Source organism: Oryzias latipes, chromosome 15 (assembly GCF_002234675.1).
Source record: "Oryzias latipes chromosome 15, ASM223467v1".
NCBI classification, from domain to species: domain Eukaryota; kingdom Metazoa; phylum Chordata; class Actinopteri; order Beloniformes; family Adrianichthyidae; genus Oryzias; species Oryzias latipes.
Genome location: NC_019873.2, coordinates 12,169,603 through 12,195,126, shown reverse-complemented (window position 1 = coordinate 12,195,126; position 25,524 = coordinate 12,169,603). Strand labels below are relative to the sequence as shown.

At 40.6% G+C, this 25,524-nt stretch overlaps 1 protein-coding gene across 1 annotated transcript; it reads left to right on the top strand.

The window, feature by feature from the left end:
- Positions 1 to 25,242, top strand: LOC101168731 (N-acetyllactosaminide beta-1,3-N-acetylglucosaminyltransferase 2). Its single transcript, XM_023963141.1, has 3 exons — positions 1 to 193; positions 17,468 to 17,594; positions 22,686 to 25,242. The coding sequence occupies exon 3, from the start codon at positions 22,707 to 22,709 to the stop codon at positions 23,898 to 23,900; it is 1,194 nt and encodes a 397-aa protein (XP_023818909.1). The 5' UTR covers positions 1 to 193; positions 17,468 to 17,594; positions 22,686 to 22,706; the 3' UTR covers positions 23,901 to 25,242.
- The last annotated feature ends 282 nt before the right edge of the window (positions 25,243 to 25,524 follow it).

Here is a 25,524-nt window from a genome sequence, read left to right as displayed (position 1 = left end):
CTCGCACGCGCGTGTGCGTCAGGGGAGGGAGGGTGCCCCGCCCAGGGAACAGCGCGGCAGTTAGATGTTCCGACGAAGACGAAGTTCAACTGTGATCAGTTCGGAGCGGAAAACGGGGAATGGATTTATCTGACCGGGTTGCCACCGCCGCCGCCGGCCTTACCATCGGCTGAAGACGGGCGTCTGAACCCAGGTGAGCCCCGAGGACGAGGCGTCCGCCAAAAAACAGGGGTCGTTTTCAGGAAACGGCGCCCAAGGAGGAGGCAAACCGGTGCCTGATTAAGTGCGTGACACCTAAGTTCAGGGTGAGCGGAGTCACAGTTAACCTTAAAAAAAGTCAAAAGTCACGACGGGAAATAACGGAGTGGGACCATTTTAAGGCGCTCCCAACATTTTTAGTATTGTTTTTCTTAGTTTAATCCGCCGTCTCTCGTCTGAGTAACCTGTTCAAAAACTTGTGTTAAACGAGTTGATCGCTGTTTGTCACGTGCGGAGCCGGAGACGGGATGTTCCGTTACCGGAACACGTCTGGCTCAACCGAACAGGCGCACGAGCTCTGGTAAAAATATTATCCAGACACGAACCTCTGCCTGGAGAAAAGTGCGCACTGCTTCCACCCAAACAAACAAGACACCGCCATGGAGACACTGAGCGAGCAGGACCGGGGGGGGGGGGTCCGGGGGGGGGGGGGGTCTGAGGTGTCCTGAACAACTAAATCAATAAGTGCTGCTTGGTTGTGTGGAGCTGATCTCCTGCAGAGTCCAGATTTCAGTTCACAGCAGCAGATGTTGGTTTACGGCCTCGGCTTCACTCACCTCCATTACCAACATTGTTTTATTTTTTTTTAATTTTTTTTTCATTTTGAAATTTACACTTCCCTAATATAAAATGGCATTTCAGTTAATTTTTTGCTTTGAATTAATTTTAAATTAACTTAAAAGTTATTACATTTTTTATCTTAAATAAATACCCCCCCCCCCCTCTGAAAGTTAAACCAGGTTGAACCAATGAGGGACTCGGGATTTGGTAGTGACATATAGATGGCGTCCCTTTTAATTTCGCAGAAGTGCCAACCGTTTGAGCATGGTAGAGAAATGAAAAGTTGTGGTTTGTGCCCGGCTGGAATTCTATGACACCAAGTCTTTCCTAAATCTGAATAGAGCTGTGAAAGGAAAAGCCTGGAGCAATATTCACCAGATTTTGCCACCTGCAAATGCAAATAAATCTGCTAATGTATGACCATAATCAACATTGCATTGTTAATTGCAAAAATCATTTTCATTTGAATTGTGGTACCAAAACCCCATGTTAATTTAAAATGCAATTGATCTAACTTTTATTCAATCTTTTTTTTAAATGTTTACCTTTTGCTACATCCTGTCAGGAGTTGCCACGGCCAATTAGCTTTCACTGATTCACACAGGTGATTTTGCCGACAGTTTTCACATTGGAGGCCCTTCATGACAGTTGTAATTTTTTATATTGAATTCTAAATTGTAAAATGTATTCTTAACTTGCAATCCTGAATTGTCCATTACAAAATGTTTTTTCACTTTTTATGATAAAATTGCAAGTTGTTGTCATTTCTTCAGGTCACCATTATCTCATCAAACCGCTCTTCCCAGGTTATGGTGGTTAAAACACATGTAGGTTTTCAATTTTTTCCCCCTTGAAAATGATGTACAGTTTTTAGGGTTTTTCATGCTAAAGGTTAAATATGGTAATGCAAGAGGTTTTTGGGGTCCCCCTACCTGCTACCTTATAAAAAATTACACTAGTAATGCCTAAAATTGAGCTCTTATAAAACATAAAATGATAACTCTCCCCTCTCTCCTGTTGAATAGTGAAAAACATCTGGCGCAATTATCAACATTTCCAATTTCAGTTGAGATGTTCTGCACATATATTCCTGCCGAAGGAATTTCCATCCTTGAGTGTTTTTGGTTCTGAATAAATGAAGCAAAGATGATCCAGAGTCAGTGGTGACAGGAGAAACAGATGGTACACTCCCATGTCAGGCTCGCTGCAGAGCAGAACGCTGAACTAAAGTGCTGTGAAAAATGCAATTACAACTGTGACAAAAACCCAACAAAATGCAGAATATGTCATGTTATAACTCAGATGACAGACCACCAGTAAAACTGTACCCTTTGTATGCATACACCAAGAAGAGAAAATCTCTCGGAAAATGAAAAAAAAAAAATTGAATGAGTAGAAGTACCTAACAGGTTCTGCTAAACGAAATCTAAATTTCCATTTAAAAAAGCCTTTTATTCCCTGCTTTGAGTGTTTTACCTGTTTTTTCCTGTCCTGAACCGTGTTTTGCCTTAATCTTTTCCTAATAAGCCAGCTATGTGGAAATTATGACATTTGTATAATAACAAACTTATATAACCAATGCTCTGCTGGAACAAATTGTGATGCGAGATATTGTAAATAGTTAATGTCCCATTCTGATCATCTTTTGAGCTGTTACAAACACATCCCAGGGCTCTATTAATTATGGTTATTTCGTTTTTTGCCAAAATCCCCAAATCCTTTGTCATTTTCTAGGACAGTTTCTGCAGAGTAGCAGTAGTTCATCAGAAATTTGCCTCCGAGTTGTGGGCAGGACTGTTGGCGCAGAGTAGGTCTGCCCCTACATCCCATCATCCGTTATTTACACCACATGTGTCAAAGTCGAGGCCTGTGGGCCGCGTCCTACCCGCCGAGTAATTATGGCTGAGGCTTGCAAGAATGGGTGATTACCTGCCCAATTGGGGGGTTTAGATTCTAAGTTTGTGGGCAAAAATAGCTTTGGGCGGGTGGACATCATTTGGGCGGGTTTGGGTTAGGTCGGTTCCGTGGTTCCTTATTGAAACCACAGGGACATGCAGTCAGGGATGCAGGTGAGCCAGCTCCTCACCTGTAAACTGTCCTCTCCATCATGAGGATCCAATAATAAAATCAAAATGTATTTTGCATGTTTCCTTTACAATAACGGCGCAGAGTAGGAGGCAAAGGCATTTCGTTCGCACGAGTTAATCATTTCGAGGGAACAAAATAGTATTTCCAGGGAACGCAATATTATCTTTAGGGCTGAAACGATTCCTCGAGTTACTCGATTACAAAAATTCCTTGAGGCAAAAACTCTGCCTCGAAGCCTCGTTAAATTCCTATGACGCGCACTATACGCGCAGCGCAGGGATTTGATTGTGTCACACGGACCGTTTTTTCACACGGACCACACCTGGAATTTAGTTGGCGCAATGGCGGAGAATAGATCTATAAATAAACGGCAGAAATTGTCTAAAGTGTGGGATCATTACACACTTAATAAAGAAGAGAACAAGGTGCAGTGTCTCTACTGCAAAATAGAGCTGGCATACCCGCGCGTGCCGCCGGCAGCGAGCGAGGGGCGGCGTCAGCCGCTCCGCGCCCCCTCTGTGGCGACCAGCGCGGACCGCCGAGGGGGCGACGAGAGGCAGGGGCTGGGACAGGCGGTAGCTCGCCTTTCGGCGGACCGCGAGGCTTCTTTAAGCATTGCAAAAATAACAAAAGCATTATTTTTACACGAAATATAAACAATGATAATAATCAAATATGTTTTTCTGATTCTTTTATTTTTAATGGCCTTCCACTTTGGTGTTGTGCCACCCTTTCAAAGTCTTCTGCCCCCCCCCCCCCCCCCATACAAAATGTTCTAGCTCCGCCACTTCTCAAGACCAACTTAAAAACACCAAAGGTAACATTTGCATCAGAGCGGATCTTTAAAATCAAATGCTTGTTCATTTTACAACATTTTTGTTATGCAAGATTTGTTTTGGTTGTTCAAAAACACACACAAATCGTTTTATCCGATTACTCGATTAATCGATCGATTAAGTGCTAGATTAATCGATTACAAAAAGAATCGATAGCTGCAGCCCTAATTATCTTGTGGGAAAGGAAAAGTATTTCATGCGAAAAAGATATTAATTTGTGGGAACAAGATATTAATTTGTGGGAACGAGATATATTTTAATTTTTTAATGTCAGGACACGAGGTCCGTAGTTTTTGCTGTAAAAGCACAAAGATAATTTTGTGTCCAGGCTTTGTTTGTTCTGTTCTGCAGCATGTTCATATTTTATTTGACTAGATATATTTTCATGGATGGCAAAACCTTTTGGGATATTCATAAGCTTTTTTTTTATATAAATAAAATGACATAAAAGTTAAGAAATTTTAGTGTTTTACAAATCTTGTATAATTCTGACAGAATATATTTTTACGGAGAGCAAAATGTTTGAAAATTCTTTAAGGTTTAGGTGGTTCTATCCTGAAACAAAATTGCCGTCTGTTTTTATTATGGCCCGCAGCACTCACAGAGTGCAAGGACCATATTGTAACTGGTACGAGGGTCGAACACTCATTTGTATTTATGTTTTGAAAAGTTACATTTTAAAAGTGTTTAATTCTCCCCTGATACATAGAAACAGTCAGGATTAGGAAATAAAGCAATTTCCATCAATAAAATCCTTAAAGGCAGACTATAAAATGCATTTTTTTGTGTTAAATTTAAACTTTTTAACATATTCGGAGGGGGTCATAAAGTATTGTTCTCTTCTGTAATCTGCTTCCCATTGCTGTTTGAGGAACTACAACATTTGGTACTTCCTGGATCGCGTCAAATTCAGGAAAGGGGGGGGGCTTGGCTCAAAAGAAGGTCAGAGGCAGGAGGCTGCTGCTTTCTGCAACAGAGAAACAACAGCACCAATCAGCAGCTCTTAGCAACCCCCCCTTTTTTTGTCTTTTGAGCAAATACTGCTTATGAAGAGAGAAAGTGTTGCACAGGTGGTGCAGTGTCAGGGTTGATCCCCACTCTCCAACTATGACTGCCTCGTCGATTGGTGAGATTTCAAATGGAAATTTCCATCACAGACTCTTAACAGATGAGCTCTGGCTTCACGCAGCCGCCTGCTCCTGCTCAGGCTGACCTGCTACTCACCATGCCCATGTTTACTTCAAAGCTAGATTACCACACTGCGCTCCATTCTGACCGCCCCAGGAAGTTGGTGGGCTTTAAACTATTTTGAATGAAAAAACAAGTTTCAGATTACAACTGATAAGTACTTCCTTTCTAACTTATGACACAAGTCTCTCTGCTCTTCAGCATCAGGCTGGTCATGTTCAGAGCTCAGTGATGTCTTGGAAACGTAGATGACCATCATCAGGGTGATGAGCCATGGCAACCAATTAGCAGCAGCTCCATCTGAATTCAAAGGAGCTATTGAAATACAAATATTATGTTTGTTAAAAGCTGCAGAGGAGAAAGGAGTCAGGATGTTAAAACTGTAGTCTTTGTTCCATTTGTTCCAAATGTTATGCTGACATTATTTTTTAGCTGTTACATGAAGTGACAAATACAAACAAGATTTTCTAAAAATGATTCACATTAATAAAGGAAATTTCTGTTTGGACCTAAAATCAGTCATATTCACTTTGAATGTTAGGATTTATTGTATTTATTTATGTTTTAATCTTTTTTCTTTTTTGTCCCCTAGGACAGAAATGTATTTTTTTGTTTTAGTTCTCACTCTGAACTCTTTCAGGTCAATCTGTGGCTCTAATTTAAACTGAATGAGGGATTATTTTAGATTACAATGGACTTTGTTCATTACTTTATTAGTCTTACACTTAGCCAGTTCCGAACAGACCAGTACTTCCGTGACTAATGGATGAGTTGTTTGGTAAAATCTCGATTCCTGTGGTTAGCGGCTGTTTACAGTAATTCATGGCAGAGGTCTGAAATGAGAGCAGAGTGGGATCTGAAACTGAGGATGACTCCGCAGCTGAAGGCCGAAGCTTCCTGCTAACGAAGCTGCACGCTTTCATGTTTCTGTGTGTGGATGGAAACCTGCTTTCAGGCTGCCATCTGCGTCTTCATCACTTTGTCTGCACGGAGTTTTGCCTTACTACAGACAAACTCAGCTTTTCCACAGCAGCCGACCTTTAAAGACTCCACAGGTTTATCTGGGAGCTTTGTCCTGGGTTTTTCACTTTAAACATTCACCTTTTCTTGAAGCAGTTGCCAAAAATGAAGACCCTTCACTTATTTCACAGCTGATGCAAATGTCTTTATGTTTTTACTGTTCAACTAAATGCTCTTTGAAGACCTTCGTGGTCTTTTTCTTGTTTCTCATTTAAAAAAAAATGCACTTCAACATTCAGAAGATCAAATCTATTTCAAACACGGTTAAACCTCATGTTAGGACAGTCTACCATGTCTTTTCCATAACAAAAGGTCAATCTGTCTGTTTCTGAAAGACAAAAGTGCAGGAACTTTGGTTCAGGTCGTTTTAAGATCTTTGTTTTAAAGTGAAGAGCATGAGTTGAGAAACGCCTTCAAACCTCTTTCTTTTCCTCTCTTGTGACTTTGGTTTTGAAGGTCAGTGATTTCAGCTAATTTTAAATTGGAAACATGCCCACACCCAAGGGTGAAGCTAATTAAAGTTCTCATTATGTCGTCTTTTTGTCGTGTTTCACATCTCTGCAAGTAATCCCTTCTTGTTCTGGTTTATGTTAGAAACCTGGTTGTTGCCTTAGTTCTTTCTTTTTCTGTCTCAATTGAAATGTAACTGTTTGTTTAAGCCAAAGCTTTTACACCTTCCAAGCAGGAATGGGGATAAGATGCATTCAAATGTGTTGAATATTCAGCTAAAGGCCTTCGAGGGAGAGCAGGCTCTGCAAGTGCAAAATCTGCAACCACATTGAATGCTTACAAATGAAAGTGGCTGTCCTGACTGGATGTGTATGGAGTGATATTTCTGCCACCACGTTGCACACAAAACTTTTTAAGTTGCAAATGAAAATACTAAATGTTTGCTTTTCAAATGTATTTATTTTTTTGCTTTCAAATTTATTTTGCAATCAAATTTTTCAATCAAAGACTTTTTTTTGCTTTTGCAAAACACATGTTTTTGCATGCGTTGTCAAATCTCGCTTTTTTCCTATCTTTGATTTTGCTGACTACACTGAGCGTGACTTAGCGTGATTAAACTGCCACCGCCAAAAATGTTTTCGCATGCGTTGCGTGTCATCTCACTTTTTACCCATCTTTGATTTAGCTGAGTTATGTTTCTGTTTAGCGTGACAAAGCTGCCATCAAACAGCTGCTGATTGGCCCAGAATCTAACCAATTAAGTCGCCATATTTATCTAACATGGTGTCTCCTACCGAGGCAGAGAAAACTAACCAGTTCTTTGTACCCTCAATGTTGTCTCTTTGGATGAAGCTGTTTTCATTTTTATCATTTTAACAATAATTCATACTTTCTTTCTTTTTTAGCATTGATTCATTTTTTATCTGGTCAGATTTTTGAATTTATGGCCGAGGATTTCCTGAAACTGTAAATAAACTGTAAAGTTTATCTACTGACATTATATTAATAGGCCTGTGTGTGATCTGAGAATCTTCTGGAGCAAAATATTAGTAAAAAGTTTGATTTTCTTCAAGATCTGTTTGTTAAAACAAAATTCAATTCAATTCAATTCAATTTTATTTGTATAGCCCAAAATCACAACAGCAGTCGTCTCGATGGGCTTCGGAGTAAACATGAACTCAAAATGATCATGAATACAAAGAGTTCAATAGGAAAATACTAAAATGAACTAACAAACTGACTAAGCTATACTGTCATCCCTGCCCTTAGACCCCCCTTCGCGGTAAGGAAAAATTCCCAAAAAAACGGATTCCAGAAAAAAACGAAGAAACCTCAGGGGTGCCCACATGAAGGAAGGATCCTCCCCCAGGACGGACAGGCAATTTACCAGAACTCTTAGAGAAGAATTAACTTATCTAAATCTACAACTACATAAATAAAGTCCAGCAGACGAGCTTCATCCAGCCGTGGTTGGGGGGACAGTCAGGGGCGCGAGTTGACCCTGAGACAGGAACGACAGCCAGGTGTAGGAGCAGGAGCAGAGACGAGGTACTCGGTCAAGTAAGGAGGTACTCGGTCAGGTAAAAACAATAAAAGATTTAAAGCACATATTATTTTATGCTGCACAAGTGTTTGGGATTAGGTCAACAGCAATAATAAGCAAAATAATAATGGCTCACCAAAAGAGACTCAATGTATTTAGCAGAAGCATTTTTAACTTTTATGTTCATTTTCCCAGTGTCTTATATTTTATAACTCGTGAGCGATTGTCCAAAGTTTAAAAAAAAATTCATGAAAAATGCTATTTTCTCTCAATATTTCAACATTTAGTGATTAAAATGATAGATAGATAGATGATTTTATTAATCCCACAATGGGGAAATTTCATTTATCTGTGGCAGCAACACGACATTCAGAAATAATCTATATAATATAACATCAATAAAGGACATCACAAATTACATTTATATTAGATAATTAAAAATATTACTAAAATTATTATGAAACATTATCAAAAATGAGATTCTTATTAAATAAAGAAATAAATATTAAATAAATACAGCTGCAAAAGTGTTAAAAACATGCGGTCTGCAAAACATGTAAACTGTAAAAAAACATTACAAATTTTTTCAAAATACAGAAATAACTAATGAAGTTCACACCAAGAACAAAAACAAACAACTGTTCAGGAACAAAAAACAATTTAAAATTGAAAAACAACAACTACAACAAAAGTAAATGAATCAATGACTAAACAGAAAAACACCCGTGGGACCGTGGAGTGTCACTTGGACACGGTGTTGTACAGTCTGATGGCTGTGGGGAGGAATGACCTGCGGTAGCGCTCCTTCTTACACTGAGGGTGCAACAGTCTTGTGCTGAAGGAGCTGGTCAGCGCCTCTACAGTTTGGTGTAGGGGGTGGGAAGGGTTATCCATGATGGATGTCAGCTTAGCTAACATCCTCCTGTCCGCCACCTCCTCGATGGACTCAAGTGTGCAGCCCAGGACAGAGCCGGCCCTCCTAACCAGTTTGTTAAGCCTCTTCAAGTCTCTGCCTGCACTGCCCCCCGCCCAGCACACAATTCCATAAAGGACCACTGAGGCCACCACAGTGTCGTAAAAGGTCCTCAGCAGCTGTCTGCACACGCCAAAGGACCTCAGTCTCCTCAGCAGGTGAAGGCGACTCTGGCCCCTCCTGTACAGAGCATCCGTGTTGTTGGACCAGTCCAGTCTGTTGTTCAGGTGAACATCCAGATATTTAAATGTGTCCACAACCTCAATGTCTGAACCCTGGATGTTCACCGGTGACTGTGGTGGTGAGGACCTCCTGAAGTCCAGGATCAGCTCCTTTGTCTTGCTGGTGTTAAGCAGCAGGTGGTTAACTTCACACCAGCTAACAAAGTCAGTGATGACCCCCCTGTACTCCTGCTCATCCCCCCCTGATACACAGCCCACAATGGCACTGTCATCTGAGAAAAAAATAAAATAAAAAAAATAAAATAGTCGTTCAGGTTTAAATCTTAAAAAGTGTTACTTCCTGCTGGACGGAGTCAGAGCTCAGACATCTTTTGTCTGCTGCAGACATTTTGAACACGCTGGTCGCTACACTGACAAAAATAAATACAAAACTCTTTTATTGTAGCTGCTTTGCTGCTCCTTTTGGGTTTTCCTCTGAGAGAAATGGGCCAGAATGGTTGAAAACGGCAGAATCCCGTCAGAACAGAACCGACACAAAGTCAATATGAGACAGAGACACCTGATTGGTTGGAATCTGGACCAATCAGCAGCTGTTTGATGGCAGCTTTGTCACGTCAAACTGAAACGTAATTCAGTAAAATCAAAGATGGGTAAAAAGGGACATGACACACAACGCGTGCGAAAACTTTTTTGGCGGTGGCAGTTTTATCACGCTAAGTCACGCTCAGAGTAGTCAGCAAAATCAAAGATCAGAAAAAAGCAAGATTTGACACAATGCATGCAAAAACATGTTTTGCAAACGCAAAAAAAGTTTTTGTAAGCAAAAAAAACTAATTGAAAAGCAAACATTTAGTATTTTCATTTGCAATTTAGAAAGTTTTGTGTGCAACATGGTGGCAGAAATATCACTCCGTAGATGTGAGGATGTCACTCATGAAGATCTAGGAATCTCCCATCTGCAGGAGTCGGCAATTATGACCCCTTAAGCAGATGATTCACTGAAGAACTCTGCTACAAACGAATGTGCAGAGCAACAAGTGGGACAGGCGGCATTTCTTGTTCTGCAACCTATTGGAGTGAAAGGTCACTAATGGTGCCAAAACACTGACATCAGCAGAAGGCTCCTGGCTGGGGGTGGGGCTTGGTATTGGTCCCCCTCTGTGAGAATAAACGAACATCTAAATCTCTATTTTAAAAGAGCTAAGTGGGGTTAAGTGCAAGATGACGAGGTCACTGCTTTTCCTGGAAACTTGTTAAATTAAGTCTGTCCGGATTCTTGTGGACATTTCTGACATTCATATAAAGCACAAGGTGCCAGTTATTAGCGGGTGTCACCGACTCAAACCTAAACAGAAGCCATTGACTTATTTCAAAGTGATGCGGTAAGGCATAAGTGTGCATGTGTGAACACTATCTGTTTTGCGAACATGTTGACTTGTGGACATTTTTGCAACTAACAGGTGTGTTTGCAACGTTTGGGTGTGTGTGGATGGGCCCAGCTCCTTTGGGATTTGTATTACATCTGAACCTTACCGTAATGATAAACATCCAGCAGTTTGTTGCTCTATGCCGCTTCATGGTTTCACGCCCCCCCCCCTCCTTTGATCACCCCCCTATCCCCCCCTCTCTAACATCCCTCTCTCTTCTCCCCTCCTTTCCTTTTCCGTCCGGTCCAACACCAAAGATTTTCAAAAACGATCAGAATGAATAAAGTTTGGCCTCGATTACAAAAGGGGTTTATTCAGACATACCTCTGGTTTGTCTGAAGATTCAGAACCCCTGTTGTTAAAATAAAATATGTCCAACACAAGAGGCCTTCAGCTCTCATCTGTCTGCCCAGCTGTTGGACAGGAAAAGTTAAAAAAAAAAAAAGAAAAAAAAGTGATACGGTAATTAAAGTGGAACTGTTTATGAAAAACTGACTCAACCCCTTTCCACCCTGCAATTGCTGATTCTGGTTTCTGTGTAATAGATGATCCAGAAAACGGTGTTCTTGACACGTTTGACCTCCAACTGCAGACAGATGCTTCCTTCTACTCACACGGAGGTGTCTCAGCCTACCCGTTTTCAAACATTACTCTCATCTCTGCTAAAAACGTTTTCACAGACACCACGCCCTCTCCAGAGGATGTGGTCGCTCTTGATCCTTTTACAGCAGGATATGAGCTGTTTGGAGTTTGCATATCACAAAATTGTCCCTGTCGTGTCTCCTTTCACAGAAACTTTGCATTCCTCAAAAGCTGTGGTTCTCATGCTCTTCATAACCCAGTGGAAACCTAAATGGCCTCCAGTGAAAGCTGGAGTATGGAAGCGATTGTGTAGCATAATTAAAAATAATTTAAATATTATTAGGCGGAAATGCTTCTATGTAGTCCTGAGAAGCTTTTTTACAATCATCGGGAGTGCAAATCCGTCACAAAGCCATCTCCTCTGCCGCTAACACAAAGCTACAAGCCAGGCCGCACTGCTCCTAGTGTCTGTGTCTTTTGGCAGCTGGACACACGGAGATAGCACTGACGTCATTGCCCCACTTCTCCTCTGGAAATGCTAAATCAAATTGAATTATGCGACACTATTCGCAGGGTGGATGATAAAATGAAAATGCAATCCCGTCTTTGCATTTTTTTTTAAATATGACACAGAATAAGCTGTTTTTAATTAGAAAATGAAAAAGCATTTTGAAGTATTGATTTTTCATTTTAATTTTGAGTCATTTTGATGCAGTTACATTTTGAAAATGATCCATTTTAATTGTTAATCCATTTCAATTGTCACATTAGACATTTCTAAATGAATTTTGCTACACATTTACAGAGACCTTTTTGAAAATGAAATGTCAAATACCATTTAAATTATCATTTTAATTAAGTGACAGAATAAGCGGTGTTTAAGAAGAAAATGAAGAAGCATTTTGGCGGATTGCTTTTTCATTTTCATTTTGAGTCAAAAAATGCAGCTTCATTTTGAAAATGAAAAGGCATTTCTGGTTTTGACTTTTATTTTTAATTATGCTACACAATCGCTTCCATATTGGGGTTCTGCTTTATGCTGGTTGAATTCAGTGCTGCATGTTTGCTGGCAGGTTTTTCAGTGTGTCATGTTTCTGCTCCTGTCAAAGGGAAACCTGGAGATGTTAGCTCAGCTCCGACATGTCTGCTGGATTATGAAAAGTGTGTGTTGATGAGCTGCAGCTCGCTGAGAGGCCGGGACGGACGCTAGTTTGTTGGAGGGAAATTCCTTTCTATTTTAGGGAGGTGTCTGGTGAAGTTAACATTCTGCGTTTTTGTGTTTAACCTCATCTTATTTTGCTTTTGAGGGTAAAACAGTTCACCAGATTAGTGCAGTTATGTTGGGTAAAGCTTTTTGCTGCGGAGAATTCTCAGATGCCGTATTTTCTGTCACTCTCAAACTATTTATGGGGCTCTCCTCTTTTGTTGTTCCCAGTCACTGGAAGCCTCCACTTGTTCCCTCAGAAATGAATCTTTGTCAATCACGGCATGCGCACCTGCAATATGCAAATGGGTGCATCAAATTACAACACAAGGGGAAGGTGAAGTATTTCTATAAGGCCTGAATCAGCTATGAGTATTGAATAAAACTTTTATAGATGCAGAGATGAACCTGAGGAAACTTGTATGGGGCAAACAGGTGACCCGCACAAAAAGCAAGGTCATAGACCGAAAATGGTTATGCACATTTTTTAACTACGAGCATTCTGAGCGACAGATCATAGCGAACACTTATGCAACAATAAAGCTGGGATCAAATAGGTAAAACACAGGGGTGTCCTCCAAATTTGTCATTTTTTTCGCCCCTCCGTTTTTTTTGCTCCTTGCTCGCTGCTTAAATGTTATAAATTAGGAAATTAACGAGCAGAGGGTAATTTTTATGGGCATCCTATGAGCGTCCTCCAAGCACTTGCATGTCAGGCGGACACCCAGTGGGTGCAGCATTCGCACAGGGTCAGTACTTGCATCCAACTTACAACTGGAGTGGGACATGAGGGCACCGTAAGACAGCATCACCCATAAGTGATTTTATCTTCCATTAGCCTTGCAATTAGATCACAAAACGCCTACCATGTGCATGACAATTGCATGTTCCATTTTCATGACATCCCTTGAGGTAGCAGTACAAGCCTCAAAGGAGCCGCAAGGCACACCTGCACTTCCCTCAAGATGCAGCCGTTCCTCTCTATGACCCTCTATGGGCCCAGGCAACCCAAAAACTCCCTGCACCTGTTCGGACGTTGACCCACATTGGTGCATGTGACTAAGGCTTAAATAAACAGCAGAACGTCTGATTGCACAGTACTGTCTAATGGATAAACGCCAACAGTTTTGTTTAAGCAATTGCTCTCTACACATCTATTGAGCAATTTCCTATTCATGTGCAAGTTCCTGCAGGGGGTGGGAAGAGTCTTGCTAAATTTAAGGTGTTCATAAAAGCAGTTTGAAAAGTGAGGAAATTTGTTTGATTTCTGTGTAAGTATTGTTATTGGCTCGTTTTTGGTTCCCCTGGTTAGTTTATTCATTTCTGTTTTCACTGGGGACTCCACAATGTCCATTGGCTCAGTTTTTCCAGTGAATTACATGTCGACCCACACCATCACACCTTCTCCGCCAAAATAATGAATCAGCATATGTCTGTCAAATTAATTTTTCTTGTGTTCAACTTGTGACATCACCCATTGAAAACGGCTTACTTCCTGCTCCAACTAAATGAAGTCTATTTAGTTGCGATATTGGAAACAGCTATGTTGGAGCCAGACGTTAGTCGATAAGCAGTGATTGGTCCAAATTCGGTCAAACATTTTGAACGTTGGACGTGGGGGACGGCAGGCCCCACATACTTTTATTGAGGCATCTGATTGGTCGGTTTATAACTTGAATAACTTGCACAACAAAAAAAATATTATTGAAAAAATGTAGGATCATAAAGAACATGGCGGAAAAATGTAGCTGGTTATTCTGATAAATAGAATGACTAATAGTTTATTATTTCTAAATAGAATTCTGAGAAATTTTGGGTTCTTGGAGCCAGCGGGTACTTCCTGTTTGGAATGTTCAGTCCAGTTCTCTTATACAAGTCAATGTTTTTAACCAGTCTGCTTGTAAACTGGACTTTAAAGCTTTATAGGATTCTTGGACGATGTTGAATTCAGGAGCAAGGACAGTACTTCTTATAGATTGAAAAGTTGTCAACCATAAAAAAGTAAAGGAAATGATCAAACCCTTCAGCTGCACTCCCAATGTTTGTGCAGTCCATGAAATCTGGTTTTGCAGAACCATGAAAGGTGAGAATTCCAAGACAAGCAAAACAAATGATGGACAGAATGCAGCAAGCCGCCTGTTCAAAAAAACTCTACTTTTAACACCACTGTGTAAGCTAAGATCGAAGGAAAATGAAGCTGTCAAGTTTGTGTCGATCAAACCTGGACATCAAAAGTCCAAATTCAGGAGACCGAGAACCTCAATTATTCAGGAGGGTCAGTGAAAGATATAGACCATAAGACTTTCTTAGTTGCAATTCATGGTCATCTCTGTCCTGTACTGAATGTAATTTCCATATCTGCCTGATAGGAAAATGGCTTTGTGTGGTTCATCCTATGGAATTTCCATTTGACCATGTTGACGGTAAATGTTTCGGTGCACCTGAAACAGACATGACAGCAATGATGTAGCATCTTTGAACAATCCTCACTGCATGTGAAGTATACGGTCTTTGCCTGCTGGACTGGATGGAAATGTTGGACAATAAAAGGTTCTTGTTTTCTATAAGTTGAAATAGTTTTTACTGTAAATAGCTTGGTGGTTTTTTTTCAGGTAAATTATTTTTAATGTGTTAAATGTTTTACAAAATAGTTAAAGTAAAGACAATTCCCACATATTTTGACTAGAGTTTTCAAATTTAGCATCGTGTCAGCTTCTGAATGAATTTCTGGTTTTGTATAAAGAATCAGAGCTCCTGTGTGTGTGAAAGGCTGAACAATCATTAGGGTTTTACTCAAACATGCAGTCTGAGGGGAAAACGCACAGCAAACATCTGGCTTTACTTTAGGGGAGGGGAGGGGAGGGGGGGCTGGTTTCTCTGTTGGGAAGAACATCTATTTTGGTGGAGGCAGAAATCCCTCATGACTCCATAATGAGATGATCCTAACTGCAGTTTTGTTTCATTTCCATCCTGGTTAGTCAATATCACCATATTATCTGTATTCAGTACACCGGGTGAGGGGGTGCAGTGTCTGTAGATTTTTGTCAAACATAATAAAAACTAGGGGTGAAACGATGAATTTACTTCATCAATAAATCGATTTATATTCCTATGATCGATCACAGCTGACAACACATACGTGATGACAATAAAGGATGATCAGTCTATTATTCTGGTCCAATGTGTGGAAACAGTTTGAATTTAGTAAAGACATGTGACCATACAGTGTGGTAGAATGTTGTAACAATGTTCCCTTTGGATCATTTGGATGTGGAAAAACAACATTGGGAAACTAAAATATGAAAGGATTTGATATTTCTTGTTTTCTTGTTCGTACAAATATTCGATTTACACTTGATTATCTTGAAAGAAATACAAGATATCTGGAAAACTGCACCTGCATTGTTCACTAACCAGGTATCTGTCTCTTAGTCACACTGGTTGAAGTTTTAGCAAATGATGTCCTGGATCTATTTTAGGTCAGTGAATCAAACCGAACCAGATCGTTCAAAATGAACCAATATTGACTATAAATCATATTCTCAACCACAAATTAGGATGTGAATTGTATTGTAGTTTAAATGAATCATTACACCCCTGCTAGAAACCAGAATTGGTTCAGATGGTTGGGCGTCTTTGTCCTCAGAGGAAACTCTGAACTTGGACACTGCAATAGAACAATCAATGACAGCACGTGCTGTCAGTGTGTGTTTGGGGCAGGACTGTGTGCACTGCAAAAACTCAATCTTAAGAAAGTAAAAAGACGCTTGTTTCAAAAAATAATCTATCTTTTTTAACTGCAAAATAATCTTATTTAAACATCGTAGCCACTACAGTTTTCTTCTTAAAATATTTCTTGGTAAGCCAAATGTGAGATTTTTTGCTTACTTAAAGAAAAATGTTCAAATGTGTTTGCAGTGTACGCTCAGCAGCAGCGTTTTCCTGCTGTGAGATCAACTGACAGACTTGACATTATATTCAGGACATGAAAGAGATAGATAACTAAAAATATTTTTCACCTCAGGGGTTTTCCAGCTTCTTCCTCATTCAGCGAGGAAAAACCTGAATCCTTCCAGATAGATGATCATCAGAAGCATTGACTCTGTCCGTTATTGTCTGCACTTACCTGTGATTTGGTGTAGGAAAATATAAGAAACCAATTTTACCCTGTACTTTTTAAAAACAATTTTAAAATGTGAGATCTGTAGAAATGTGAATTGTAAAATCTTCTCAAACTTTAGCTGTTTTAAATTCCTTCATGCGCTCAGCTTTTTATGCTGCTGTGAAAATGTTCACCTTGTTTGACCGTTTGATTCCTGCTGCTTCTTCTCCATTCTATGGGTGTATGAAGCTGCTTTATACTTGTTACAAAACTTGCAAAAGCTTGAACTTTTTTTCAAAGTTTCAGCAAAAAAATCCTTATTCAGCAGGATTGTCAGTAATCCTGCTGAATAAGTAATAAGTAATCCTGCTGAAAATGTCAGTATTTCAGTATTTTGCCAATGTGTTTTTGCCAATGTGTTTTACAAATTTGTTATAAAGAAAAAAAACACATTTCCTTCTAGAGCTGTCCAAAAAAGAAAATCTCAGATTATTTTTATTCCAAATTTGATTTTCAATTCTAATTGATGTTTTTCTCCCTGCTTTTACTTTCTTCAACAAACATTACAAATAACAACTATTTAATTTAAAAAAACTATTTTATTTTAACATTTCCTTTGGACATTGGCTTTAATACAAAGTTTAACTAAATAAAATATGTAAATATGTTTTCAGATCCTGTTAATTCAGCAGATCTACACTCTTTTCACTTATACTTGGCTTTAAAAAAAATATTTTTTCAGTGATTTTAATTTCAATTGTTTAGAGTTTCATAACTTGGAGCTGGTGTGTGCAGAGCAAGTTGGTAGAAACCCTTTGAACTGCCTGTGTGCAAATTAAACCACAAACCTTTGAAATCCCCATCATCTCTGAAGCAGGTCCTGCACGACCTCACCGAGCTGCTGCATCTGCAACCACAGTGGTTGGACTCCGAAGCAAATCACATGTTTGCATCGCTCAGCTGCATCAGCAAAGCCCTTTGACTCTTAAGTCCTCTTCTTCCTCTCAGCTCTTCATCACCTGCTCATTCATCCTTTTTTTTTTCCTCCTTCAGGTGAAACCATTGCCCCCCCTCCCCCCTCCCCACTGCTTGTTGTCCCACGAGGCTGGAGGTGAGCATGGGCTAAAAGAGCTGACACACCGAGGCGACTCGAGTTGAGGAGGTCTACTCACCTGTGCAGGTAAAGGTCTGCAGAAACGCAGCACTGAGGAAGGAAACGGGGATTTAATTGAACCGTTAATCAACATGAAGTTATTTGCATATTCTGAAAGTTGTATGGGCGTAAGACTTGACGTAAAACCTGCTTTTCTACAAACTGTTAAATAACCACCTTGCCCCGCCCCCTAAGGGAGAGGCCGCGTCTCTCTGACGCTTGTATCAGAATAGAAATGGGTCAAGCCCCATTGATGACACAAAGCTGTTTCCATGCCACATGTTTGATTTTTTTTTGTTTTTCAAGATTGTATTTCTGATGAAGACAGAGGAAGACTACAGCAGGGGTCAGCTACGTTTATGCCCTGAAGTGCCAATTGTAATTTTCTCCATAACAATTGTGACATCACTAACTATAATGCGAACTCTAATACAAAGAAATTCAAAAACATTTTCAACATATCTGAAATAATATTGCATTCACAAACAGCAGGTCAGATAGTTTTCTTAAACATGTTTTGGCATTAACTTTGAAAAATGTTTTCATTACAATATTAACATTGTGATCATTAAATAAAATGAATTTTATCATTTTATTATTACATTGAAAGGCGTAGAAATATTCAGGTAGAGTTGTTTTTTGTATATTCTTGAAAAAAATATTGAAAAATTGTTCCAGTACAGTCTTGGGATGTATCGCGATACGTTTGGTATTGCCAGACTCTTTCCAATACACATCCCTAATATTACATTTTAATGTCTCGTTAGCAAACTTAGTTTTCGAGATCTTATTGTTGTCACACCTCCGCATGCCACTGTCTTTCGAGCCCCAGGTTGATGACCCCGTGGAATACAGAAACACTGAAAAAAAAAGCAGTACGATTATCTCCAATCCTGGCAACAGAAAAGCAGAAACGTTATTTGGAAAAATTGTGACATAGCTCCTTATTGGCGATAAGTGACTGAAATCAGTCTGACACTGCGACCCTGATCATCACCCCTCCACCGCCATGCATCAATGAGCTCTTTTGGTCAAAATGCACATTCAGTGAAAATACTGCTCCAGTTGCCGTGGTAACATTTGACCTGGATCACAAAGATGTTTTCTGTTTTTTGTTTCGGTTTATTTGTTCCTTTCAAGAAGAATACCACAGTACCTTAACATATTCAGTACACAGCATGAGTCCACACATCTTCATGACTGGAAATGAGCAGTAAGAAGAATTAAGTTTCATATTTTATTTCTGTCCCTATATCACATAAAAAAGCTTTCAATAGGCTTTACCACCTGCTTCCACACACAACACTACTTAACATACGATATATGAGGCTTCCAAGATACATTTTCATCCAAAATTACCCAAAGGAATCCTAACTCAAATACTTTTTTAATTTTTACTGCATTAATTGACAGTTTTACTTCCTCCTGTTTTTTATTAGCAAAATATATACAAACTTAGTCTTTTGTAAATTCAATGAAACATTATTGTTATTAAGCCAATATATTAGTATAACCATTTCAATCGAATATTTTCTATTACCGTTTTTTTCCTGAGCAAAGAATTTCTGTCATCAGCAAACGTTTTAATCATTTGAGACTTCGCAGCTGTCATTTATATATAAAAGAGAAATAATAGGACCCAGTATTGACTGCGCATTTAATGTTCATGCATTTTTGATGTATGACCTGCAAACCAGACATTTTGCTGTCACGTCAGTTCTATTCTGATCTAGTTTGACTGGCTAAGATAAGATGACACGCTGTGTGATTATAAACGGCTGTTAGACATGAACGCATTGTGGGCGAGCTTTAGAATAAACCGCAACAAAAATGTCATTATCATTATGACCGAAAACGTTATCATTCAGAATGAATGAATCCTGACGTCATATTTTCACGCTAGTGATTAAACATCTCCTTTTTTTTTTTGGGTGTTTCTCACAGTCTTTTTTCATCTCTAATGTGAGTTCATCCGGTGTTGCAGCTCTTCGGCTGGGCTTTATCACTGTCTGTGTTAATGTGCTAAAGGGTAACTTCAGGGGAAGTGAGTGAAGCAGTTAACAGGGCGTGCACGGCTTTGTATACAGCTGGGTCTGTCTGAACGGTTGTTTCTTCACATCCAAATTCTCAGAATTCTTCTGATCAGAATGCAATAAGCTTTACTGATATATCCTAACATGAAGGTATATCTTACTGCTCTGGTTTTCATTAAAATGGTAGAAGTCTGACCTCCTACGGGATCAAATTGCTCTTATCAAATGAATCTGCTGCTCTGTCTTTCTAAACAGCCCACCTTCCTGCTCCCACTCACTTCCCAGAAGGCTGCACGTCTTTATGGGATGTACTTACCAGGAAAGGCTAATTATACATGCAAAAGTCGTGGTGGAGGGAGGGGGTTCACAGGAAGACAGACGCCTGTGCTCGTTCCTGGAGCATCATCATCTGAAGCTGCTGTGCTCTAAATTAAAGGGAATGAAACTGGTGGGGGGAGCTGAAGGAAGGGGGGGGGGGGTAAACTGGAGCGGAGCCGTTGCCAGGTGACAGAGAGAAACACAATCCAGAGACAGGAAGGATCCGGTCCTCTGCCTTGAGGCCCGGCTCTGATCCGTTTCAACTCATCTGGAGAAAAGAAATCTGCTGGTTAGATTACAGAAGTGAGCTTTGTTAAGTTTTTTCTGTCCGGGAGTCAGGCGTCCCTCTGATCTGAAGACCTTCATGAGTTCTGCTAAGGCCTCAAGCTTTTTAGTAAAGTCCTCATTCCTCGTGAGCCTTTAAAGGAAAAGCACGCACACCCAATAAAAAAATGTCAGTATTTTGCCAATGTGTATTACAAATTTGTTATAAAGAAAAAAAACACATTTCCTTTTAGAGCTGTCCAAAAAAGAAAATCTCAGATTATTAAATTTGATTTTCAATTCTAATTGATGTTTTTCTCCCTGCTTTTACTTTCTTCAACAAACATTACAAATAACAACTATTTAATTTAAAAAACTATTTTATTTTAACATTTCCTTTGGACATTGGCTTTAATACAAAGTTCAACTAAATAAAATATGTAAATATGTTTTCAGATCAATGCAGCAAATGTTTTGTGAGCTACCGCTAGCTTCAGTATCTCATAAAGAGAAATACTAGAACGCACTCAGCAGAGCATTTTTGATAGCAACGGCCTTGAAACAGATTTTGCTGTTTGTGGTTTGAAGTCCCAACCCCAGAGACGAAAATCTCATGTTTGAGTCATCAGACAAGTTGGTTGGTAGATTAAAAGGAAATCTACCAACCAACTTGTTCCATTGTTTTACAAAGAACACCCATGTTTTATTTTAAATAATGATAATAGGTTAAATGCAAACAGAAAGGAAGTCACAATATAATGAAGACATCAGATAACAGCTGTGTTTTTTAATGAACTCCTGCATTGATTCCTAATCAATCTTATCTCTTATTTTCATAGAGACGATAATAAAATAGGTTCCCTGATTTTATTTTTGTTTATATTTTTTTATATCGGGACAGTAAGCCTTCCAACTGGGTCACAGTAACTCAGTAGAACCGGCTGTCATACAGACAGAGCTTGGAGCGGATTGGAGCTGCCGGTACCGAGAGAATCTATGAATGATCTCATGAACCCAGACATTGAGACTGATTACGGATGTTTTTGTAGAGCTCTTCATAATAAATCAACCTGATCTCTCAACCTCATCCGGGTTTTCAACGCGTTGTAAATGAGATAAACACAGTGGCTAAAAACATTATCTGGAAGCTCCTCCCACACGCAGCCACGGCATCAAACTCAGGAACACATTTTTGGACAGGAGGCGAGCTGAGAATTCACCGCGCAGGGAAAGAGAGGCAGCTGACTGGAATTTGCCACGCAAATCGCGTTCGGTTTGAACGCAGCATAAAAAGCCTCAACAAATGAAATAGATTTTTTAATCCCACCAGAGATGTCCTAAATAACTCTCTTCTGTTTTTGCAATCAATATTAATCAGCAGATTCTGACAAAAGCAGCTTTTCATATCGGCTTTGCACCGAAATGCAACACATCACTAACAAAATGTGTTACATATTGTCCCAAAGCCGCTCTCCTCTGTGACTGATTTAGGGGATTCACATTAATTTCAGAAACACTGCGCTGCTGTAAAGTTTTGCATATCGGCACAACTCGAGAATCTGACCGGAATGACATTCATTTTGTATACTGTTGAAGGGTTGGAGTAGTCAAAAGAATGTCAACGCTGGAGCTAAAGCTCTGGTGTGAAAAGGTCAAACAACATTTTCAGAAACAGCTCAAAGTATAAACGTAATGCTTAATATAACCTGACCATAAACACGATGAACGCTGACGTTTTCTGAATCCTCAAAAACTCCAATGATCTTTGTAGCTCAAAAGAAAGTTTACCAAACAGACCAATTAAACAGCTGAAAACATGGAGGTGCAGATGATCACCTTTAGAGTCTGAAGGTTTGGACTCAAAGGTTAACTTGTATGAACGCCGCTCTTTAGGGTTTCTTCTTATTCGAAGAATAGGATCAGCCCACCTAATGTCAAATGTTAGACTTAAGTTGTTCTGCATTAACTACAATTTAAATGGGAACTTGATTAAATATTAACTTCAGCTTTTAGCCTTTTATTCTCTTTGGTAAGTTTGACTTCCTGTTGTCACATTATTCAACCAACCTCACTGCCATTTTAATCACTAACAAAAGCCATGAGGTTCAGGCGCTTCCCAAAAACAGAGACTAAATTCACATTTGGAGATGGAGGATGTGTGACGCTGCCAGCATGGAAACCTGAGGCAGAGTCAAGCCTCCTGAAAGGCTGTATTGTGTTCTGCCTCACATGCGTCCCTCATTTCTGCTTCAGTTCCGAAAAAAAAAAAAAAAAAAAAAAATCCAGACCAGATCAAATGCCAGGTCTCCAGATTCTCTGCTCCTGCTTGAACTGTGCAGCATTTCTGATGTTGGATCATTGCAGAGCTGCAAACCAAAGGCGGAAGATCCCCTCCTTGCATTGACCATGTGATCTCTGCAGGAAGATCAGGAAGAGCTTTTACTTTTCAATAGAGTTTAAAAGTAGATGTTCCTGAAGCTTCCGTGTTCTTGTCTGTCTTCAGGTGGTGTCCAGTGTCCCTGTCATGGCGGGTGTGCGGAAGAAGCTGAAGCTGATAGTATCAGTGACCATGGTCAACCTCTTCATCTTCATTCTCATCTCCCGAAACAGCAGCCAAGTCAAGAATAGTCAAAACAAGATTCACATTCCCTCCAAACCCTTTTGGGCCAAACTGAGCACCAGCCCCGCCTTCTGGAACCGCCAGCAGCAGATTTTGGACTTCCAGAACAATCCTGTCATCTGGGCCAACTCCAGCGGCACAGACCTGCCCGACTGGCTCAATGAGACCAGTTTGACCTCTGACCTCTGCCGGCCTAACTTCAGGGTCACTACTCAGGTGAAGGACTACAACACTCTTCCAAACCGCTTCAAGGACTTCCTTCTTTACATGCGCTGCCGGTCATATCCGATTATGATGGACCAGCCGGACATTTGTAAGGAGCCCCCATTCCTCCTGCTCGCCATTAAGTCCCTGTCACCGCACTTTGACCGGCGCCAAGCAATCCGCCAGTCCTGGGGGCGGGCAGGCGTCATAGCCAATAGGACCGTGGTCACCGTTTTTCTTCTCGGCAATGCCACGAGTGAAGACCACCACCCCGATCTGTCGGAGATGCTGCTCTACGAGAGCGCTAAACATAAAGACATTGTCCAGTGGGATTTTCGAGACTCGTTCTTTAACCTGACCGTCAAAGAGGTGCTCTTCCTGGAATGGATTCAGGCTCGGTGCTCTGGTGCTCGCTTCATCTTTAAGGGGGACGACGATGTCTTTGTGAACACCTACCGGATCATGGAATTCCTGAATAGCGTTTCTGAGCCCAAAGCCAGAGATCTGTTTGTGGGCGACGTCATCACCAACGCAGGGCCTCACAGAGACAAGAAAGTCAAGTACTTCATCCCACAGAGCATGTATGTGGGCTCCTATCCTCCGTATGCAGGGGGCGGGGGATACCTGTACTCGGGGGACATTGCTGCTCGTCTTCAGAACGTGTCCAGCCATGTGGCGCTCTACCCCATCGACGACGTCTACACCGGGATGTGCCTGCGCAAGCTGGGGCTGGCCCCTGAGAAGCACAAAGGCTTCAGGACCTTTAACATTGACGAGAAGTATCGCTCCAACCCCTGTGCCTACAAGAGTCTGATGCTCGTCCATCCCAGGACGCCACAGGAGATGATCAAGATCTGGTCCTGGCTTAGTAGACCTGACTTGACATGCCAGTGATGGAATCGGGCCAACAGCTCGTGAAGTTGTTTGCAGAAGCCAAAGTCACAGAAGCTGGAGGCTGAGCAGGACCTCTGGCAGCTTTATGTTTGACACTTTTCAGACCTACAGGATAAGCGGGCACCATTGTGGCTCCAAGTCTTTAGATGTTTGGCTTTTGTATTTTTATTGACAAGCTAATCCTGCTTTCCTGCTGAGTCAGCGTCTCACACTGAGTACAAATATTTATATCACAACTATTTATGTAGCCTTAAAGTGCTTTAAGTCCTCTCTATGCTGTATTAAAGAGCTGAGGAGGGCTGAGGCGTTCACATGTGGGGGATAGTCAGGACTTTTACACGGGGGGAGGGGGGTTAAATTCAGCCCAAATTCCTCCAAGTTTGTCCTCCGTTAAGGTTGTCTCTGAATTTCAAAACAAGATTCCCGGAAAGTCGCTGATTCCTTAGAAGTCTTCTTCCCTGCAGGTCTGCAGAGCTTCACACGAAGTGCATTTTCAAGCCTGGAGGTGTCCTGCTTCTGAACACAGCTGCTAAAGAAACAGGGGGGGTACTCTGCTCTTTAGGCCTCCGCGGCCCTCATCCAGTGTTTGTTTTCAAGTGAATCATTCATGAAGTGTTAAGGTTGATAATCAGCACACAGCTGCTCAACACAGATACCACGCCCCCCCCAACACTCGCACGAGTCTCCAAAGCTCTGTCCGTCCTTTCAATCTACTTTCGGTATTTCTGTCTAAAGTCAACATGTCTCTAGAGCACCCCCTGCTGGTTGGGGGGAATTGATCCTATAAGACATCGTTGCATTGTTTTAACCATAGCCTCATTTATGCTCCTTTACAGCCTTAAAAATGGGGATCAGTTTTCCACAGGTAATGCTCAGGGGGGAGGCGGGGAAACTCAAATTTTGCTACACCTCTTCACCTCGCTTTGGTCTCCGCCTTTTCTACTGAACTGAAAACATTCATTTCATGCCACACTGTGAGTCGCTCAAATGTTTACATGCTGTTTTTATTCTCAACCTTTTTCTCATTCAGGATCTGTTAGGTTTGTTGTTGTTGTTGTTCCTGGCTTCTCTCCATTCTGTCACTTCTCCTCGTAACGGACTTCCTAGCTTTAAAATTCCATTTCTCAGCTGCTGTCATCGCTGAGTTTGATTTTAAAAACAGTCTAACTGAAGAAACCAAAGAAGTTTCTTCTGAATGTAAGAAATTATCTTGACTGTACGGTTCTAAGCAGAGGAAGAACCAGAGGAAACACAATGCTTTGTTTGGTTTGTACTGTACGTGTAAGAATGTGTTCATCTTTTAAAGAGTTATTTCAATAAAGGTGATATTTGTGCTTTTGTATTCATGTTTCTCCTCATTTCCGCCTCAGAATATTTTCGATACAGAAGAAATTTTATTTTATGAGAAAATGACCCTCAAAGTTGTCATCTGGTTTAAATAAAGGTTATTGCATTTGAAGGTATTAACTCTGGGTTATAAATGTATGAGTTCTCAAAGAGTGACAGCGTAACCCTTGTGCTATCCTAGGCACTTTAACATTGGAAGTTGGGTCATCTAGACCCACTAGACAGTGCTCTGAACCTTTTTTCTTCAATGATTTGTGAACCTCACTGGTGTCCATGG

Excerpts from the sequence above, each read along its gene's own strand:
- LOC101168731 (XM_023963141.1), top strand. The coding sequence starts at position 22,707 with ATGGCGGGTGTGCGGAAGAAGCTGAAGCTGATAGTATCAGTGACCATG.